Raw genomic sequence first — 18,867 nt, forward strand, 5'->3', positions numbered from 1 at the left:
AATTGTCACAATTTCAATTAAAAAAATGTATGACACTCCAGCTTCAGTATCGATTAAAAAAAACAAAACTCTTTGATTAGAGAAAAGTCCTAAATTTATCAAGCTGGAAATTCATTCCATTTTATGACAAAGGACTGAATTTGACATTCAGGACTCAATAAAATCTTTTTTTTTTTCTAAAAACAGTGCAGTTAAAATTCCACTGCTCATAAAAATAATTCTGTTGATGGACTAAGAAACGCTTGTCCATATTCTTTGGATCAACCTTTGGCGCGCCGTCCGTGAAGCATCACGCTTCCATTTTGCCATGCGTGTTGTAAACAGCGGTGAGTCTTTGAGTGCTCATAGCATCCGCTGAGAGGCGCGTGTGTTTTTGGGTCGACGTTGGGGGTTGCAAGGGGAGGGGGGACGAGGGGGTGCAATTAAAAAGCAGCGCGCGCGGCGTCCCACGAGCTAGCTGGTGCCGCGGATCAGCTGTTCTAATGTCATTCCCGTTCCCGGAGCGTTTGATGTCGGAATCCACCGGGGACTTCATCAGTAAGACTCCCCGTCCAACCCCCCCCCACACACACACACAAATGAGCCAACCCCCTGTCGGCACGGCAACCCCTCCTCCTCGACCGGGACCTCCCCTTCTGTTTCTGGATGCTTTTGTTGCCTTTATCCTCCCGCTCTAAGTAAATAGAGCGGCGGCGCAAAATCGAGCGAGAGAAAACGAGCGAGAAAGGAGGAACGTGTGAGCGCACACTGCTGCCCCGCTCCGCTAGACTCAACAAAAAAGCCAGGCAAAGGAAAGAGAAAAAAGGCGACAAGCGAGAGTGAGCCGAGGACAGCAAAGAGCGAAGCAGAGTTGGAAGGATCTCCCGCGTAAATGCGCAAAGCGTCCCGTTACCCCACGCTGAGCTCCATGGCCAACTCGGGCTGTCTGCTGCTCTCCGGCTCCGGGATGCTACCGCACTCGCTCCAGTGTCCCCCCACCTTCCTCTACGTGCCGGAGGTAAGACTCCTTCCCCCGACTCCCTTAAGCCTTCTGTTTCGAGCCCGATGGAAGTCTTGTTTTGTCCCGTCTCGTACTCCTCTTTGAGTAAATGATCTGTAATTGTGTTGTTGGACGGCGAAACTCACATATTGTTCCGGAAGACTTTACCGCCAACTTGCCTTGAGTCAGGTCGGGATGTTTTTTTTTGGGGGGGGGGGGGGGGGGGGGGGTTCTTTCTCAGCAGCGGCGTTACCTCGCGCGACCCGCCTCCTCCAAGGGATTTACGAGCGGGGGTTCCGTCACTCGTGCTAAATTACAAGTGGACGCCGCAGAGGTGATAAAACTCTCTGGGCTCATGCCCGATCCCTTCGGTGGCGCGGCTGTCAAACAAAACGGCTTTTCCCATTGCCAAATTCTTTCATTCACAAGTTTGGACTTGACAAAAACGATCAACATATGAGGTCTTCACCCCTCCTTTGGGTTTTAGTTTTCAACTTCATCTTTTAGTTTCGTGCCGTAGGAGATTTCCAAAGGTGCCCTCACAAGGAGTTTGGGGCAATTTGGAATTGTCCTCCTCCTTCGAACTCTTCACACTTAATTTGCCTCAGAATCATTTAGTTTGCGGTTGCAGCCCTCGAGCCGACCTAATCTTTTACGTTGATATCACCTGAAGATTCCAAAGGGTGGCATAACGAGGAGTTTGGTGCATTTGATTGGCTGGCTCGCATACTGTTTGCGTTGCTGCTTCGTCATTTGTAAGATTCGAGCCTTGTTCACCACCCAATTTTTTTGTCAACAATTTTTTTTTTGCAACCAGGTTCCTCAAAGTGGCATAATGAGGAGTTTGGTGTGTTTCATTGGAATTCATTTTAGAATTGTCGCTCTTCTTTTACATTTTCAACCAGAAAATTCCCCCAAACTGGCCTAACAGGGAGTCTGGTGGTTTTGAATCATTACCACGTAGGCGTGTTGAGTCCTCCGTTGAAATTCTCTCCTTCCTCCTTCCACCCGTTTTCACCTTTGAAATTGCCACCGAAAACTTCAAGGGTTGCATAACCTTGTATTTCCCAAAGGTGGCGAGTTTGTTGCGTTTGATTCATTGGCTGGGGTTCTTCATTTCCTTGTCTGATCTTTTTTTTGTTTCGCGTAACCTGCACCCCATAGGTGGTATAACGAGGAGATTGTGTTTTTCCCAACAGCTTTGATTCTTAATCCCACACCTAATCTTTTAGTTTTGTGTTACATTGAGATTGCCAAAGGTGGCCCAAATGGGGAGTTTGTTTGATTCAAACTTTGGATTTCTTCTAGTTCTCCAGCATTACAGTTCTTACGTTATTGTGTGACGGGGGGGTTCCAAAGGTGGTGTCACAGGGAGTTTTGTACGTTTGATGGGTTGCCTTGCTGACGGTATGCTTTGCTGCTTTGTCATTCATAATTCCCCTCCCCTTCTTCGTCAATCCTGTGTCTCACAAAACCTTTTTGTTTTATAAAACCCAGACATTCCCAAAGGTGGTATATCAAGGAGTATTGTTTTTGTTCTTCCCTTGCAGCTTCCTCATTTTGTAATTCATTTCCTCTCCCTCAGTCATAACCCCATCCCCTTCATTTCCAATCTCATATTTCTGTTTTGCATAACCTGGAGATTCCCAAAGGCAGCATAACAAGGAATTTGGTGCATTTTATTTGTTGTTTTTATTATTCCACCCATTTTGCTTTTAGTTTCCCATCTGATCTTTTCAGTTGATGTACTGGATATAAAACTTGAAGATTTCCACAGATGGCATAACATGTGTTGTCACAGTTGGTTTGAAGACGGTATGCATTATTCCTCCTGCTTTGGTTTCTTCTGTCTCACCTAATCTGTCAGTTTTGCCTAACCAGGAGATTCCCAAAGGTGGCATAGTGAGGAGTTTGCTGCGTTTGATTTGTTGATCTCTAGCGTGGATACATTTTTGTTTCTTTGCCATTTAGACTACTCCTCCTGTTCTTCATTTCCTACCTACTCGGTTTTTTTTTTTTTTCGGAACAAGGAGATCCCCAAGGGTGGCATACTAAGGAGTCTCCCTCCTCCCCATCATGTTGCACTCTTGAGTTTTCTCCGTTGATGAAATCCGTGAAATCGTTGAATGTGCAATTCGGTGACATCCTCATTCCAAGTGTTTACCTTCTTTCATTTTCAAAGAAAGAAAGCTCCAACTCCCCATTGCATCATCTTCTCTGGCGGCGTCTGGTGTTGTTTTTTTTTTTTCTTTTGGCGGAGAATCCTCACAGTGCCGCAAAATGGGAAACGTCCCTGTGAGTCACACTTGGCGTTCCCCCGACCGCTCCCCATGCTCGCCGCTTTTCATTCCTGGGACGCCGTCTGCTGTGCAAGCCCCTTCCCCTCCCCCTGCCACCACCGCGTCTCCTTCCTCGCCTCCCTCCTTCGCTCGCGCGATGTGATGCCTTGAATCCGTGGAGAAGGTACAGTAGAAAGGGGAGGGGAGGTTTCATTAACCAGCCTGGCTGCATCGCACTTTGTTTGCATTCCAAATCACGCTTGGGTGGAAAGTTGCCTCTTATTGGTCTTATTATCACGATTCATGTAAATATGGTAGACTGACTGGGGTTGATCACATGATTAGCATCATTGTAGCTGACCTGTGGGAAAGGCATCAACACAAAATGAGGGGGGACGATAATTAAATGTCTGTCAAGGTTGCTAACGCCTCTTTTTGCTCCTTTCACAGTGCTCGTCAAAGCAGCATTGTCCTTGCTTTTGCCCCCAACACAGTTGAGTACCCAAAACTCAGTTTGTCCCCCTCGCACAAATCAGTGTCACTTGCTTGTGTGTGAAAAATACTGACGTAGAATCGGCAGGTATGACCGTTTTGTTGTTTGGGAGGTAGCGATCACCGCTTGCTATGTTTGCGCAGCCAGCCGCCGTTCTGTACAAACACAATTGAAAATCGAAGTCATCCCTCCTGTGTGAAAGTTTAGAGTAGGAGTATCCCTCGCTGGGGATCTGTGTGAAAGGGGGCAGGATAATTTTGTTGCTTTGGCGGTAGCTGACGCCGCTTATGGTGGCTTCTTATTTTCCCCTCCGTGTCGCTCTTCTGTGTCAAAGGTACCAACAGGGAATGGAAGGTTGAAGTCATCCCTGTTTTGAGATGGCGATCATGTCGACTGATGTCACCTGTGTTGCTGTGTGAAAGTATATGGCAATATTCTGGCTCATGGGTTTGTGTGTTTGCCACGATTGCTAAAACTGTACGAAATACTTTTTTGTGCTGCCAGTAGCCTGTAAAAATGTTGTCAGAGTCGCGGAAGTGAATCCGGGATTTATTCGAATGGCATTTGACACTGTTTTATACTTCATAATTGTTGGTGATGTGATCTAGTTGCTGGCTGGATTCTGAATGAAAGGCATAAAGTGGACTGATCTGATGTGCCAATTTTGCAGACACGACTCTCAAGTTTGGACAATTGATGGATGTGTGAGAAATGCTGCAGATGGATGTCCTCGGTTTTCCCGCATCACGGTTTCTTACCGGATGCTTTGGGCGTGTCACGGACTCCGTACTTCTGGAATCTGCCGGGGTGAGCCTCTTCCAAAATCTGAATGTGAGCATGATTATACAAGCTGAGCAGTGGCGGCAGAGCAGCATGGGGGTGGTCCAGCTGCAAGTTAGTCATCGTCTGCAGGGCCGTAAAAAGATGGTGTCTACGGCGTTTGCCGGTTTTGCTGGCACGAGGCCAGCCTATGGCGATGCTCGTAAAGTCAACTTTACTATCTGTCTGTGTCAAGTGAGGTGTGGGGGTTGATTTAACTTGACATGCTAGTTTACCGAGTCATAATCTATAACAGATGGATTTCCTAACATCTGTAATCCGTAACGTCCGGAATCCGTAAAACGCATTGTCTGCCAAATTTTTTGTGCCGTAAAACAAACGCACTTTTTCGTAATTGAATGCCTATAACATCCAGAATGCCACACTTGTAACGTAATCTGTAACATGGTCTCCAAAACATCTGGTATTGTGTAATCGCGACGTCTATAAAAAACCGGCATCTTAACGAGCCGTGATCTGAAAACGTGACATCATCCTGTACAAATCGAGGATGTGAAACTGTTCCATTGTTACCTTGAATCTGTAACGTCCGTAATCCGTAACATTCATAATGTGCCCCGCCAAACACACCACAGCACCGAAAAGTAACCTAGTCATCCTGTGCAAGTCGAGGACGTGAAACTATTCTGACTGTAATCTGTATCCATACCATCTCTCAAATCCGAAACGTCAGTATTTGCTTTTTCCTTACTTTTCGTGATTTTGGTAACTTTGTGACCATTTTTTGAATTGAGGAATATTCCGTTGTTCTTCCTTTGCGGAATTTTCATCCTTGCTTCCAATCCCTCACATTTATCCCCACCCCCCCTCGGCCCCAGCCCCTCAATTCTAATGCTTAAGGGTGAGCCATATCGCTGGGGTTGCTCTCGATATACACTCATATACACTCCCTCGCCTTGATCCCACACCCCCATCGACGGACAAAACCGACTTCCGTGATCAAAGAAGTTGGCCGGTCGGTGGTCTCACGAGGCCGTGCTAAGCGCTGCATCCCTTCTTCCTTCTTTCCTGGGGGGCAATTATGGTAGGCCGAGCCATGCTATTGACAGCTGCAAATGGTGAACGGCATCCAGAGGAGGCCTAATGGGTTTTTGTCACCACTCGGGCTCTCGTTAGCGCCAGCCGGCTGAGCTGGAGATGAGTTTGAGGTATGAGCCGGAGCCTCGTCGGCCCTTCAAATGGGCCTCGCTGCCCCCCCACCCCCACCCCCTCCGCCCCCGCCCCCCACACACGCGCACACTACCCCGTTGCTGGATCCCGCTGGGAAAAGGGTTAACGCAATGCAGCTGATTCTGTTTCAATCTACTGCCAGAGTCCAATTCTTGGATTGTGGCACACTTTACTCATTGAACAAAAGGCCCATGTTTCAAATAAAGACCCCCGCCCCCAATCCTCCTTTTAACCCTCCCATTCACACACACACGCACACACTTTACTCCCGGCTCTGAAAATAGCGATACAGCAGTGCAGAAATGTTACTTCAGGGAACCGGCAAGAAACATTTTGCATTACAATTCCAATTCTTGGGTTCGTTTTAAAATAGATCGCTTTTGAATCTTGCCCTAAAAGCATGTGAAAGTGGCTATAACATTAGCTACAACTTGTCCAAAGGGTTAGGGTTAAAAATAGATGTGTATATATACATTTCCAAATCCAAACGATTTAGCTGGGATTTATTTAACAATATTAATAATTCAAATACTCGTTGCACTAGCTAACACGCTATAACTATTTTAAGCACTGAAAACCAATCCCTTTAGCTTGGCATCATTTGACAAACAAAACTTAAAAACATGTGTTTTGAACAAAATCAGGTCTAACTTCACCTTTAAAGGCAATTGTCCAAAAAACATTCAAAATGCGGCACTCCATTGAGCTTGCTAACTATTGTTAGCACTGACAACAATTCCTTTCTGTTTCGCCTCATTTGACAAAAGCAAATAGTGTCCCAAACATCAATGTGCTTTTCCACCTGTTTTCTCTCACATTTAATCTTGTTTGAAAAGCTCATATCAAATCAAACCAGTGTGTTTGCAGACAAAATTTAGTCCGGCTTGAAGAGGTTTGTCCTTTTGAACAGCTGATTCACGACTCGCGAACAAAAGGCTGCCGCGGTGGCACGCCTGATTGAAATGTTTTCTCGCTTGTCGCCGCCCCGGAGGGAGAATTGTAAATCACAGCTAAGTCGTTTGGATTTGGAAATTTCATTTGCTGTGTTGTGAGCGAGCCGAGCGAGTGGAGTGTCCCCCCCCACCCCCCAAAGGCTGGCCGCCACCACCGTCTTACTCCATAGACATTTAGAAATTGAACAGAATTACATTTGTTTCCTGTGCACGACAATGCTACGAATGTGTGTGTGTGTGTGTGTGTGTGTGTGTGTCTGTGTGTGTTTGCCAAACCTGCAAAAAGAAAGAAGGGCGCCCCCTAGACCTTGTGTTTCAGAAACATGCTACACAAATGGGCTGTAAGTCTATATGTGCTAAGTAGTTGAACATATTTAGAGAAAAATAAACTCTTCAAAATTACAGCCTAATTTTGCAGTGGAAAAAAAAATCACTAAGTTACTAAAATGTTATATATATCCATCCATCTATCCATCAATTTTCCGAACCGCTTGATCCTCACTAGGTTCGTGAGGGGTGCTGGAGCCTATCTCAGCTGTCTTCGGGCAGTAGGCAGGGGACACCCTGAATCGGTTGCCAGCCAATCGCAGGGCACACAGAGACGAACAACCACAGAGACGAACAACCATCCACCCCCACACACACACTTAGGGACAATTTCGAGTGTTCAATCAGCTTGCCATGCATGTTTTTGGAATGTGGGAGGAAACCGGAGTACCCGGAGAAAACCCACGCAGGCCCGGGGAGAACATGCAAAATCCACACAGGGAGGCCGGAGTTGGAATTGAACCCGCTACCTCTGAACTGTAAAGTCGACGTGCTAACCACTGGAGTGCCGGGCCGCCCTGTTATTTATATATATTTATATATATATACTGTATATATAAAAAAGGGGGGATATCTCATAAACCTTCAGTTTATCTTTTTTCAATAAAAGTGTGTGTATGTGGGGGGGGGGGGGTGCAATTGAATGACAATTTCATCGAGCGTTGAATAGCTCCAATGCAAATGTAGTCCCGCACGCTTTGCATTCCGTCCGCATTGCGACTCAACTCGGCGCATCGATGCATGCATTTCTCCACTTAGCCGATAATGCTAAACATCACGGCGCGCGCTAGCCCCCCGTCGCCTTGATTAGAATGCGCCGCGCTAATACACTTCCACTAGTGAAAATGTCCTCACCTCCGCCCATAATGACGTCCCCCCTCCCCCCAACCCCCACCATGTGGCGCAGGTTTTAATTAGCACGCCTGCGCAACCGCTGCACATCGCACAGCAATTAGCGCCTAACGCCTCTCTGTTTATTCAGGGACAGCGCGGCGTCTTTAACGAGCTTTTCGGACAACAAAAGGCTTCTCGGCAAAGGATTGGAGACGCCCACTCCGTTGTCTGCTTTTTGATTTCTATTTATGCCCCACGTACCATTTGTGGAATCTTGTTTATGATTTTCCCTTCAACTTTTGAACATTTCCACAGGCCCAAAAGTTCACCAATTTTTGCAAGTGTCTAAATCTCACTCAAGAATGCTCCCTAGAAAGCTTGGAAAAATGAGCCATCCATACAAATGTCACCAATTTACGTAAAATTTGCTGGCCATGTCAATCATAACTGCGTGCACCCACAAAAAAAGTCAAGGAGCTTTGTCTGATGTTGAATAGGAAGTCAGACATGCTGTTTATTTCAAGTTTGGCATTTTGGACAAATGGAAAACTCTTGGAAAAGTAAAATGAACCTCTGACTCCAGTTACAACAATCAATATGAAATTGGGTGGATATCTTTATCATAACAGGATGCAAAAAAGTCTCAAGGACCCAGAATTGAAGTCAGAAATTTGAGTCTGAGCCATCTGTTTTACTTGAATTAGTTCATTAAGTTAGTTGGCAAGTTACAGAAAAAAAATCGTCCCTCAACTAGGCTCCAATACCCGTAACACCGTCCTTCAATCCATTTTCTAATCCATACAAGGCCGCGGGAGTGCTGGTGCCTCTCCCAGCTGTCTTTGAGCACAAGGCGGGGTACACCCTGAACTGGTTGCCAGTCAATAGCCGTAACACAGATCAACATGAAATTGGTTCAACTTGCTCATCGTGATTGGACAAAAAAAAAGTCTCAAGGACCACTGGGTGATATTGAGCAAGAAGTCAGCCATTTTGGTTTGACACAGCACTATTTAGCGAATGCCAGGGCCCATATTTTGGCTAATTCGGAATTGCAAATTGACCCGAATCCTAATTGAAAGTAGGCATCCCAAACGGATGGCTGACACAAAATACAGATTTAATTTTTTTCTCCCAAAATGGATACAGCATAGCATGAAAGATTGGCAGTGAAAGAGCTGTCCACGAAGGCCTGTCGTTGGCCGCTTACGGCTTTCATTTTATTTGTTTCCCCCTACGGCTCATTTCACGCAGCTCAGGGGACGTCCTCTTCTTCCTCTTCCTCCTATTCTTCGCCACGCTTGAATGCCCCTCGCGAACTGCGGGAGAGGGTAGCGAGAGAAGGCATTGGCGACACCATGACGACATTGCAACCTTCGATACACACTTACACTTCCAGTGAAGCTTCATGCTTGGCTTTTTTCCCCCCTCCCTCTTTTTTTTCTGGTGTACGACGCGTCCTGAGGTTTTGGATTTCATGGAATGGCGGGCTGACATTGCTAATGTGCGGCGTGAGCAGCGTGAGGCCAATTATTACTCGGGCGGCGCAGCTGTGATGATTATGTTGGGAATGTGGCGTCGTCATCCTTCAAGTGCTCGCCACTTGCCGCGGGTGCAGGCGGGCGTCAGTTAAACCACACCATTTACTCGACTGTCTTTTTTATTAGATTTTTTAAATGACTTTCATTAAGAGCTCGGGCTACTCCTGTTAGCCACTAATCCATAAGGCAGCATCTAAGTAGAATTTGAAACTGTAGAGAGAATTGTCCAAATTGTATATTTTTTGAATATTGAAAATATCAGGGGGTGGGGGGGGGCAGGTTGCCCAGTGGTCCAGTGGTTAGCGCGTCCACCTCACAGTACAAAGGTACCGTGTTCAATTCCAGCTCTGGCCTCCCTGTGTGGAGTTTGCACGTTCTCCCCGGGCCCACGTGGGTTTTCTCCGGGTACTCCGGTTTCCTCCCACATTCCAAAAACATGCATGGTAAGCCAATTAAACACTCTAAGATTGTCAAGAGGTGTTATTGTGAGTGTGAATGATCGTTTGTCAATGTGTGCCCTATGATTGGCTGGCAACTGGTTCACGGTGTACCCCCTCCTATTGCCTGAAGACGGCTGGGATAGGCTCCACCCCCCACGACCCTTGTGAGGATAAGCGTATCAGAAAATGGATGGATGGATGGATGAGTTCAGAGGGGAATTTCCAGCAGACCAAAAGAAGACCCTGCAAAGGGGAGGCTGCGCTACCCAGATGTTATGGAAGTTTTGATACTTTCAACCCCGGAAAATGTCTAATTGACGAGAGACCCCAAAAAACTGTTCTAAAAAATTTGATTTTTTTCTCATCCAAAAACACATTACTTTTGTTTTGGGGGTTTTGAGGGCATGGGGGGGGGGGCAGATTATTTGCTTTTGCCTTCATTTCATTGGGAAAAGATTATTTCAACGTGGAACACAGATCCATCCACAAGCTAGCGGTTTGAAAACATGTCAACATTTCAGCACCGAAGACGACAACTTAGCTGCACACACTGTCACACGTTCATTAGTTAGCAAAATGCGCGCATGCACGGGCACACGCTTCGTACACACTCTTGAATGAACAACCTTGTCACACTTTGTTCATTAATTACCACACAATCCTGCTAATTACGACGCACTGATTAACGCTCACTCATTTAATAAACACACACAGACTCTCATGGACTTACCACACAGTAAAACACACACAAATAAATGAATCCGTGTTGGATTATTTTTGGTTTCCATGATTACTTTTTAACATCATTTTTATGATTATTGTTATACATAATACACTGCAGCGAATTATTTTACGAGGTTGTTGTCTGCATGTGGCTGCTGTAATCTGTTGCCTTTCACAACACAAACTCACACTGGCTTTAGTTGTCATTTTTGAGCCCCCCCTCTCCCCCTCCAGTGCATATTGAGCTCAGTCCAAGCTCTAAGGTCAATGTGTGCAAATAGGTGCCTTGATTTCTCACACCAGACAAAACAAATCCAGAGCTTAAATTTTGATTATATCATTATTATTGTTAGCATCTAATTGTTGCACATAATGCACCGCAGCAAATCAGGTGCTGATCTCTTGCTTCTGAAAACACTACCGTTGCTTTAATTATTAACATGTTGTTGTTTTGTTGAATGTATTCATCGTACCGAGAAAACAGCAGATTAAAATATTATCATTGCGATGATTAGTTCCCGTGCATAATGCATGGCCGTTTTATTAGCAGTGAAGTTGCACGCACATTGGGGGTTAGATATGTTGCCCTCCTCAGCAACAAAGAAAAAGCACAAGCTTGAATGATTACCATGAGAATAACTGCAGTTACCGTGATGCATAGCGCATTGCAGCTGATTTCTATTCCCATTGACATGACGTACGCATGGGCAGTTCGATATGTTGCCCCTCAACACAAACAAAACATCAGCTTTTATTCTTCTTATTGTTATTATTGGTATTTTCCTTTACAAAATGCACCGCAGCAGATTACAAGTAAATTGCGAGCACACAAGTGCGTTGATATGTTGCCCCTGACGACTCTAAGCAAAGGCCAAACTTTAATTATTACTATTACTCTTACTCCAAGACTGCAGCGGTGTTTCTGTGTCTTCCCATCGGAGTGTTTCCTTTGTTCCCAAAGCCTCCGTTGGAATCACCATTCCTCTTCTACTTTGTTGTTTTTTCCGTCTTTTCCAGAACATAAAAGAACAACAAAAAAAGTGTGATGTAGCAGTCAGGCGCTTTACGAGCGAGATGTTCCGCCTCCTGACCGCAAGAGGCCGGCTTGGAATTTCTTTATTTTTTTCTTTAAAATCAAGACTCACACTGATGAGCACAAACAAAATGAATCCAGTGCACCCAATGAAATCGGCGCTGAAGTTGAGAGGGAGGCGTTTGTCATTTGATTGATGGGTCAACTGTCCTATGAGAGCAGTTTGGCTACTTCCTGGTGCCTTGACAATGCAATCGGAAAACAAATATCTGAAGTTATTGACAGAATTACTTTACAAAGTATATGGTTCAATTTAATGTTTTTATAGAGTCCTATGACAGGGTGTCATCATTGTTTGTTTACTTGAATTGACTTCAAAGAGCAATTGGCTTTCGCAAATGCTAACATTGCTATCATCCACTACTTTACAATTATACATTCAGCAAAGTTGCAATGTACTTTTTCTTTGTGGCAACATTCAGTAAGGAAAACTTTTGCCGCTGTCAACAGTTCTTTGTTTAGGTGATTTTGCATTACTTGGTTCACCCAGACAATTTTTTGCGGGGGGGGGGGGGGGGGGGCACGTTTCCTGGGACTTAACAACAAGCTTGAAAAGGAATCAATTACTTGTCAAAAGGGGCGGTAAACTCACGTTGCAGGACTAGATGGATTATTCGTACGTGGGAAAGGGAGGGTGGGGGTGTCTTATTTACTGGGGAGACTCAACCTGCGCTCGTCCGCCGGGAAGACAAGGTGACATCCATCAGCTGTCTGGACGGATGAGTCGCAACGAGCCTTCTCATTCGGACTCTGTAATAACGCCGGCAAAATGAGACGGATGACCTGGCGTGGTCACCCCAGAACGCGGCGGAAGGGTAAGCGGGGGGGAGCGCCCGGTCAGTGTGGAGTGTGATTTTCCGCGGCAGAGAAAGTTGACATCAGGGTGGAACTCGGCCGACTTGGGTCCAGGTGGACTCGGGTAGCTGGGCAGTTGTTGGACTGGAAGAAAAAAATATCAAATAAGGCGACGGTCATCTGGACATCACAAGTCCGTGTCAGCAAAATGGGAATGCAGCCGTCTATCCATTTTCAGTGGTGCTTGTCCTCATGAGTGGCAAAAAAAAGCGGGATACAACAAGGACTGGTCTCCAGTCATTTGCAGTTCTCATAGACAAATCATCAACGCAGCAATTGATGGTCAGACATTGCTTTCCTTTCGTGATTGAAAATTTAAAACTTTATTGAAAACTTGTTTGAAAACTTTATAGTTTCTCTTTCCGTACAATAGATAAATACAAATGTGACGGTCAATTCTATTTTTTTTCCCACCCAAAAGTAGTTTTTGTCTCAAACTCTACATTTTTTCTGCTTTAAAAGTCTTTTGTGGGGCAGCGCAGTTCTGGCTTTGCACCAAAATGTTTAATCTATAAAAAAAATTTAAAAAGACCTCACTGTAATCTTGTAAATATTTTTTCTCATCAGAAAGCTGTCGTTAAAAATATTTTAAAAATCCAACACTAATCTCAAAATGGTGATGTTTTCTTTTTTGGGGAGATTGGTGGGGGGATATACATTACACACAACCTACATACAATATACAAATATCGTAATTCAGTCATTGTAAAAAAAATAAATAAATCTTACTTTTGTCCTCTTTGCAATTTTTTAACCCAAATGACAAAATAAAACTTTCATCTTTAAATGTTTTTTGATTTTTTGGGGGGGAATGGTGGGGGAGAGACAAACAGCTGGAGAGCCTTTGCGCCTTCAGATAATTAGATGTGTGATATTGTCAGCGTTTGGGATTGGGACAACCACTTAGGACAAATGAGACATTGCGACTTTGCACATTCGGATAATTAGCCTCATGATGTTGTCAGCATCTGGGATGTCGACAACCGCTTTCGACACAATTGCAATGTGGCCGATCAGCGTTCAGAATCAATCTGTCGTCCAATGTCGTGTGTGATGAGGCTCCGATACTACGTTGGAAGCCGGCAAATTCTGCCTTTCCACCATTTAAAATTACAAAACGTTCACATCCGCAAACCTTTCCCCGCTTGATTTTTTTTTTTTTAAGAGAAAAATGTGAGATTTGAAAGAGAGAAGGAGCGAGGCGCGGCTGTGAAGAAAACCTCATTTCTGGCGGCGTGCTGCAGCTCACAGGTTATTGAGGTGGCTGTAATTTGATAAGGAGCACAAACTCAATGGACTGTGAGCCAGTCAGCACTTTGAGGCCAGTCACATTTGCGGTACCAAGTGGTGGTGGGGTTGTGGGGGTTGGTAGGATGGCTGTGGGGGTGGCACGGTACGGCGCCATCTTTCTCCTCACGTCTTTTCGGCCGGTCCACCTCCGACTCGGATGGCATCTAATCTGCCGATCTTTTTGGCTCTCGGTGCTCCCAACGTCACTTTTTGTTGTTGGCTCGCAACGATAAGACCCGAGTAAGATCAGCAGAACCATTTGAAACCGCGCCGTAAATAATCGGGCCCGCACCGGAGCGACGTAGATTGAAGATTAGCCTCACCTGCGCGGAATGAAACGCTTTATCGGATTCCCGAAGCGGGACGAGCCGGTAGCACTCCATGACTTTAGCAACCCCTCCACTGTACTTCTATACTTTTAGCAGTCTCAAACTGATTTTTTTTCTTACGTGTCTCCTCAAGTAGCAAACTTTACTTTAACCATCGTCATTCTGGGGCTACCTAGAAAGATTGAGCTTGACCAGGCGTCTCAAACTCATTTTTGTTGCGGGCCACATTACAATTACCGTTTCCCTTGGAGGGCCGTGATGACTGAAACTCTATAAAGAAATCAAGAATAACGTTTTATTCAATTATTGTTTAAGTAACTGTAACAAGGGGTTTGGTCACAAGAATATGCTTACAATATGTCACTGATTTATTATATATGAACATTTGATATTTTTTACCAGGCATCATTGAATTGAATATACCTTTATTGTCAAATGTGCTGTACGCACAGATGAAATTTCTTCCCTCTCAACATAAAACATGTTGAGAAACATAACACATGGAAGTTGTCAGTTTTGATTTGCTTTTGCGGGCCACTTAAAATGATGTGGCGGGCCACATCTGGCCCCCGGGCCTGGAGTTTGACACCTGTGAGCTAGACTGTCAAGCGGCGTTGAAATGGCCTTTGTGTGGGGTGGAATAAGTGGGACATGGTGATTTTTGAAGTTAAACAGACTGTAAAATGCTGCAGGGATTGGAGGGGGGGGGGCGGCTGGGGGTTCTGGTGAGCACTCCCCCTCCCCCAACCATGGAGGCAATGGCCACCGTTCACACATGAGCAGTCGCTCACATGTGCAGTCGCTGATAGCGAAGTCAATCTGTGGCAGGCCTGCTATTTGAGGAGCCGGTGCTAGGTTGGGAGAAAACGCTTCCACCAAATGCTAACAACGCTGGAATCGTCCGGAAGAACGGTTTCCTCTTTACGCCTTCCCGAAACGTTACAGAAAACCCTTTATGTTACTGTTCACAAATTGACAGTCGGTTTGCCCCTTTAATATTTGGTTTCATGTGTTCACACAATGCTAAAATCCAGCAAGCTTTTTTTTTTTGGCTTGCACAAGTATTGTCTGCCATATCGCTTCCCACTCGACGACGTCTTTTTACGACTCCAACCCACTGTGTAAAACATGAACAAGCGCCTCGAAGATCCCCGCCCGCCTGACAATAGACCGTCGGTAAATCTCTTCCGCCCAACCCCAAATCCCCGCGAGGCCGCAGCACGTCGCGGCGGCCGCATTCTCCAAGGATGCGACGCTGGCGCGGTGAACAGCAAAACACGCGACGCCCACGCGCAGATTAGCGGTCAGACGCTTGTTTACGCTCCCTTTGGAATGTTTGACTTGGCAAGCGGCGGAAGGGAGGGATTATTTTCTATATGGAATCATTGGGCGGAAACGTTCCGCATGTTATAAAAGATGGGAACATCCACCTTCGTCCTCGGATCCCCTTCCTCCCACGTCATGCGCTCTACGGCTGTCAACCATCGTCATGGCCCTGCCGTAATAGCCGATTTTAGAGCAATCAATCTGAATTTAGAGTAGCACACCTTCGCAAGGCATCTGACATTCTGGTTTGAAGCGGCCGTTTTAGGCTCTTGGGGCACGTTCAGGGTTTCTTTGAATGATTTGAAAAGTCACTCCCAAAAATTGGCTCCTCATAAAAGAAAATGGAGGTAGACAGGTTTCTCATGAGCAGACCCACAAAAAAATGTCTCAAGCAGTCTTGCCTAAAAAGACACAGCAATTTTGCTGTTTGGGGTTCAAGAGGTAATTTTTGGAGTCATTTTTCCAGTTTCAGGTTTCTTTTAACTGTTCTTGAAAGTTCTGCATTTTCAGGCCCAAAGGTGGTTCCACCTATTCACATGAAATTACGTCACCGCACCAAACATTTTTTAAGAAGCTATGTCACAAAACATACAAATGTCTGAATTTGTATTTATTTATTTATTTTGTGTGTGTCCTTTTTCTGGTCCTTTTGGCCATGGTCAGTTTCTCCACTTCGCTGACAATAAACATCAAGTTTCTCATAAGTAGACCCACAAAAAAAGCCTAAAAAGGCCCAAAAAGACACAGGAAGTCTAAGGACATTTTTAGAGCAATTTAAGCCATTTTCAGATTCTCTGAATGATTTGAAAATTTAGCCCACAAAGCCGATTTAACTGCGCAACATAAAATTTGGTCGACATGTCAACCATGAGTAGACACACGAGAGTCCCAAGAAGATATGGCCAAAACCTACAAATCGCCTTGTATGTGACCTTCTCTGCCACTTCTTACTGCCCTTATTCGCGCCGCATGTCTTTCCAGTTGCATTCAATATTGCCGACAGGTCATGACACAACGTGGTAACTATGCTGAAGGCACACAACACAAAATTCCGACTTGCTTGTATAACCACAAAAGCCCACTAAAACAATCGGTTAAAAAATATCTGCAAAAAAAGCTACAGTTGCATATCACGACGCAAGCGTCTGGAATGTTTGACTTGGCAAGCAGAGAACTGAAAGGATTATTTTCCAAGAGATGGAGTAAAATGTTCTGAAATGTGGTGGGGGGGAGGAAAAGAAGAAAAAAGGAAAATCCTCTCCTCCTCAGAGGCTCTTCCTCTCCCGTCGTCCCCCCCTTTGGTGCCCACCTAATTGATAAATGACGCCGGCTTGTTTCATCAAGGTCAGCATGCGATTAAAACATTCAGGATTTATCAAACATACAAAATGTCTGCGGGGATCACTGGTGACAAAACCTCTTTATATGCATGCACACACGCATGCGCACGCGCACACACGCAGAAGCACACAGCGAGGAGTGCGACCTGAACGCCTCGCGGGGGAATATCACGTCTCGCTTTCCGACTGACACGCCGGCTCCCGCAGCTCCCGAGTGCCCACACTCGGGAGGCGAGGATGATGAGGAAACATCTTCATCGCACATCCCCCACACCCCCCACAAGCGTTTTACTTTTTTCTCTCTGCCTCTCCGTTTGAAATGCTAAAGAAGACATTATGCATTCTTTTTTAACCCGTTCTCAGGTGTCTCAATCACTGTGACATGATTTTGTCTTGATGAAATTAGCCTGTTTTGAGGGGGCGGTTGTGTCTCATGTACCACTACTCACCCCACCCCTTCTACTGCGGTTTGAGTGTCAAGTACAGATTCTGTTACCATGACAACTAGGGGGTCAAGATGGCTGCATGTTTAACCCCGGACCCCCCCCCCCCTACGCCCCGAAAAAACAGTACAAAGATTTATTTTTACTCACGGAAGCTGTGCTTCATCATCGAATTACACTTGATCAATTAGTGTACGGTTTCATGTTTGCGGCCATTTTTTATTTATTTATTAGGGGTTACTATAAATAAATCCCTCCTAATTTTCTACTTTTTCCACCATGATGGACAATTTTGGGTGTTTCTTTTTCTTTTTTAAAATTTTAAATGGATTGTCACAATAATGTGTTTTTGTTGTTTGCCCTTCCTTCGCACAAGAATGGAACGTGTAGCTTGCTGCTTTTGTTTGAAAAATTATCTTTATATTGAGAATGGATAGTGGCATCTCAATTACAATCCCCTCCACGCTCCCCCCCCAAAAAACACCATCATTTTGTGGTCCATGTTTTTAAATGAAGAAAAATAGCACGGTACTGTGAAACATAAAACCAAACATATTGAAAGAACCTGAAAAATTAAACTGTGTATTTTAGACACACATAAAGGTGTGTGTGTGAGTGTGTATGTATGTTGTGGTGTGCCTTCAAGAGGAGTGGCCATTTGTGTGTCAGGAACTTCTGTCATTGATTGGTTGATTCCTTAGCGCTAATTGATTGTTGAGAAATCAAAATCGGAGTTGGAAAAAAATAATAAACACACGTATTTGGTCAATCCTGAATCAAGGTACCACTGAACTGTAGTATTTATCAAAATTAGTTTTTTTTTAAATATTTATACATCAGTTCATTGCTGTATTTATTTTCCCCAAAAAGTTTGTTCTCAAATAAGAGCCCTTGTAACCCCTCTATCTTTGGCATGCAAATGGCAGCCTGATCAAGTGCTGGTCTAATTTTTGAAACGGGCAATTTGTTTTTTTTGTACGTCTTAAGCGGGGCGGCATCGCAACGCAGTCGCTGGGGAGAATTCTCCGCAAACTTGTCCGACTTCCTGCTTCCAGCGTTACGACGTCACGCAAACTCTCCTTTTTGATGTGCGTCTGATAAATAATACATCATCATATATACCCGCGCTGCAGCGGCATGTGCGCTTTCAAGTGCTAATGTATGCACTGCATGCGCACCCCCTCCCATCCTCACCCCGCGCACCCGCGATGTATGTAAATGACTTTAATGAACTCTTCTGTTCTCATTTAATCCGAATGGAAGTCGCCGTACGCAGCTGTGCGCTCAGCGCCGTCGTGTCAGGCCCGAATGAGCAGCGCTGCCGCCATCTTTTGTGTGTGTGTGTGTGTGTGTGTGTGTCTGCATGCGCGCGCTCACTAGGTGTACAAGTTGAATGTTCTTTCGAGAGAAATCTCAGTGTGACAAAGTAAAATACAAGGAAACTCTTCAAGGGCAAAACATATGTTAGCATGTAGTGGATTTGTCAGCTCATTAGCTAGCAATAAAACCAAAATATCTGAACCTAATGTTGTGCTTTGACAATGTAAGAATTTTCTCAAGTTAATTATAAAGTGAATCCGAAGAGAAGCAATGAAGGAGAGAAGTAAAAATCATT

The 18,867-nt window shown here is 45.0% G+C and overlaps 1 protein-coding gene across 9 annotated transcripts in view; it reads left to right on the top strand.

Moving 5' to 3' along the window:
• LOC127589340 (RNA binding protein fox-1 homolog 3-like) overlaps nucleotides 1-18,867 on the top strand; it is a 277,061-nt gene that overhangs the window by 188,986 nt on the left and 69,208 nt on the right. Inside the window, exon 1 of one of the 9 annotated variants that reach the window (XM_052048459.1) lies at nucleotides 403-997. The exons of 7 other annotated variants lie outside the window; for them this stretch is intronic. In XM_052048459.1, the coding sequence (XP_051904419.1) occupies nucleotides 872-997 (126 nt within the window). In that variant the 5' untranslated portion in view covers nucleotides 403-871. Of the gene's footprint in view, nucleotides 1-402; nucleotides 998-18,867 lie in introns of those variants that run through there. One more of the 9 variants, XM_052048460.1, reaches the window with a different exon arrangement.

Source organism: Hippocampus zosterae, chromosome 17, assembly GCF_025434085.1.
Source record: "Hippocampus zosterae strain Florida chromosome 17, ASM2543408v3, whole genome shotgun sequence".
NCBI lineage: Eukaryota > Metazoa > Chordata > Actinopteri > Syngnathiformes > Syngnathidae > Hippocampus > Hippocampus zosterae.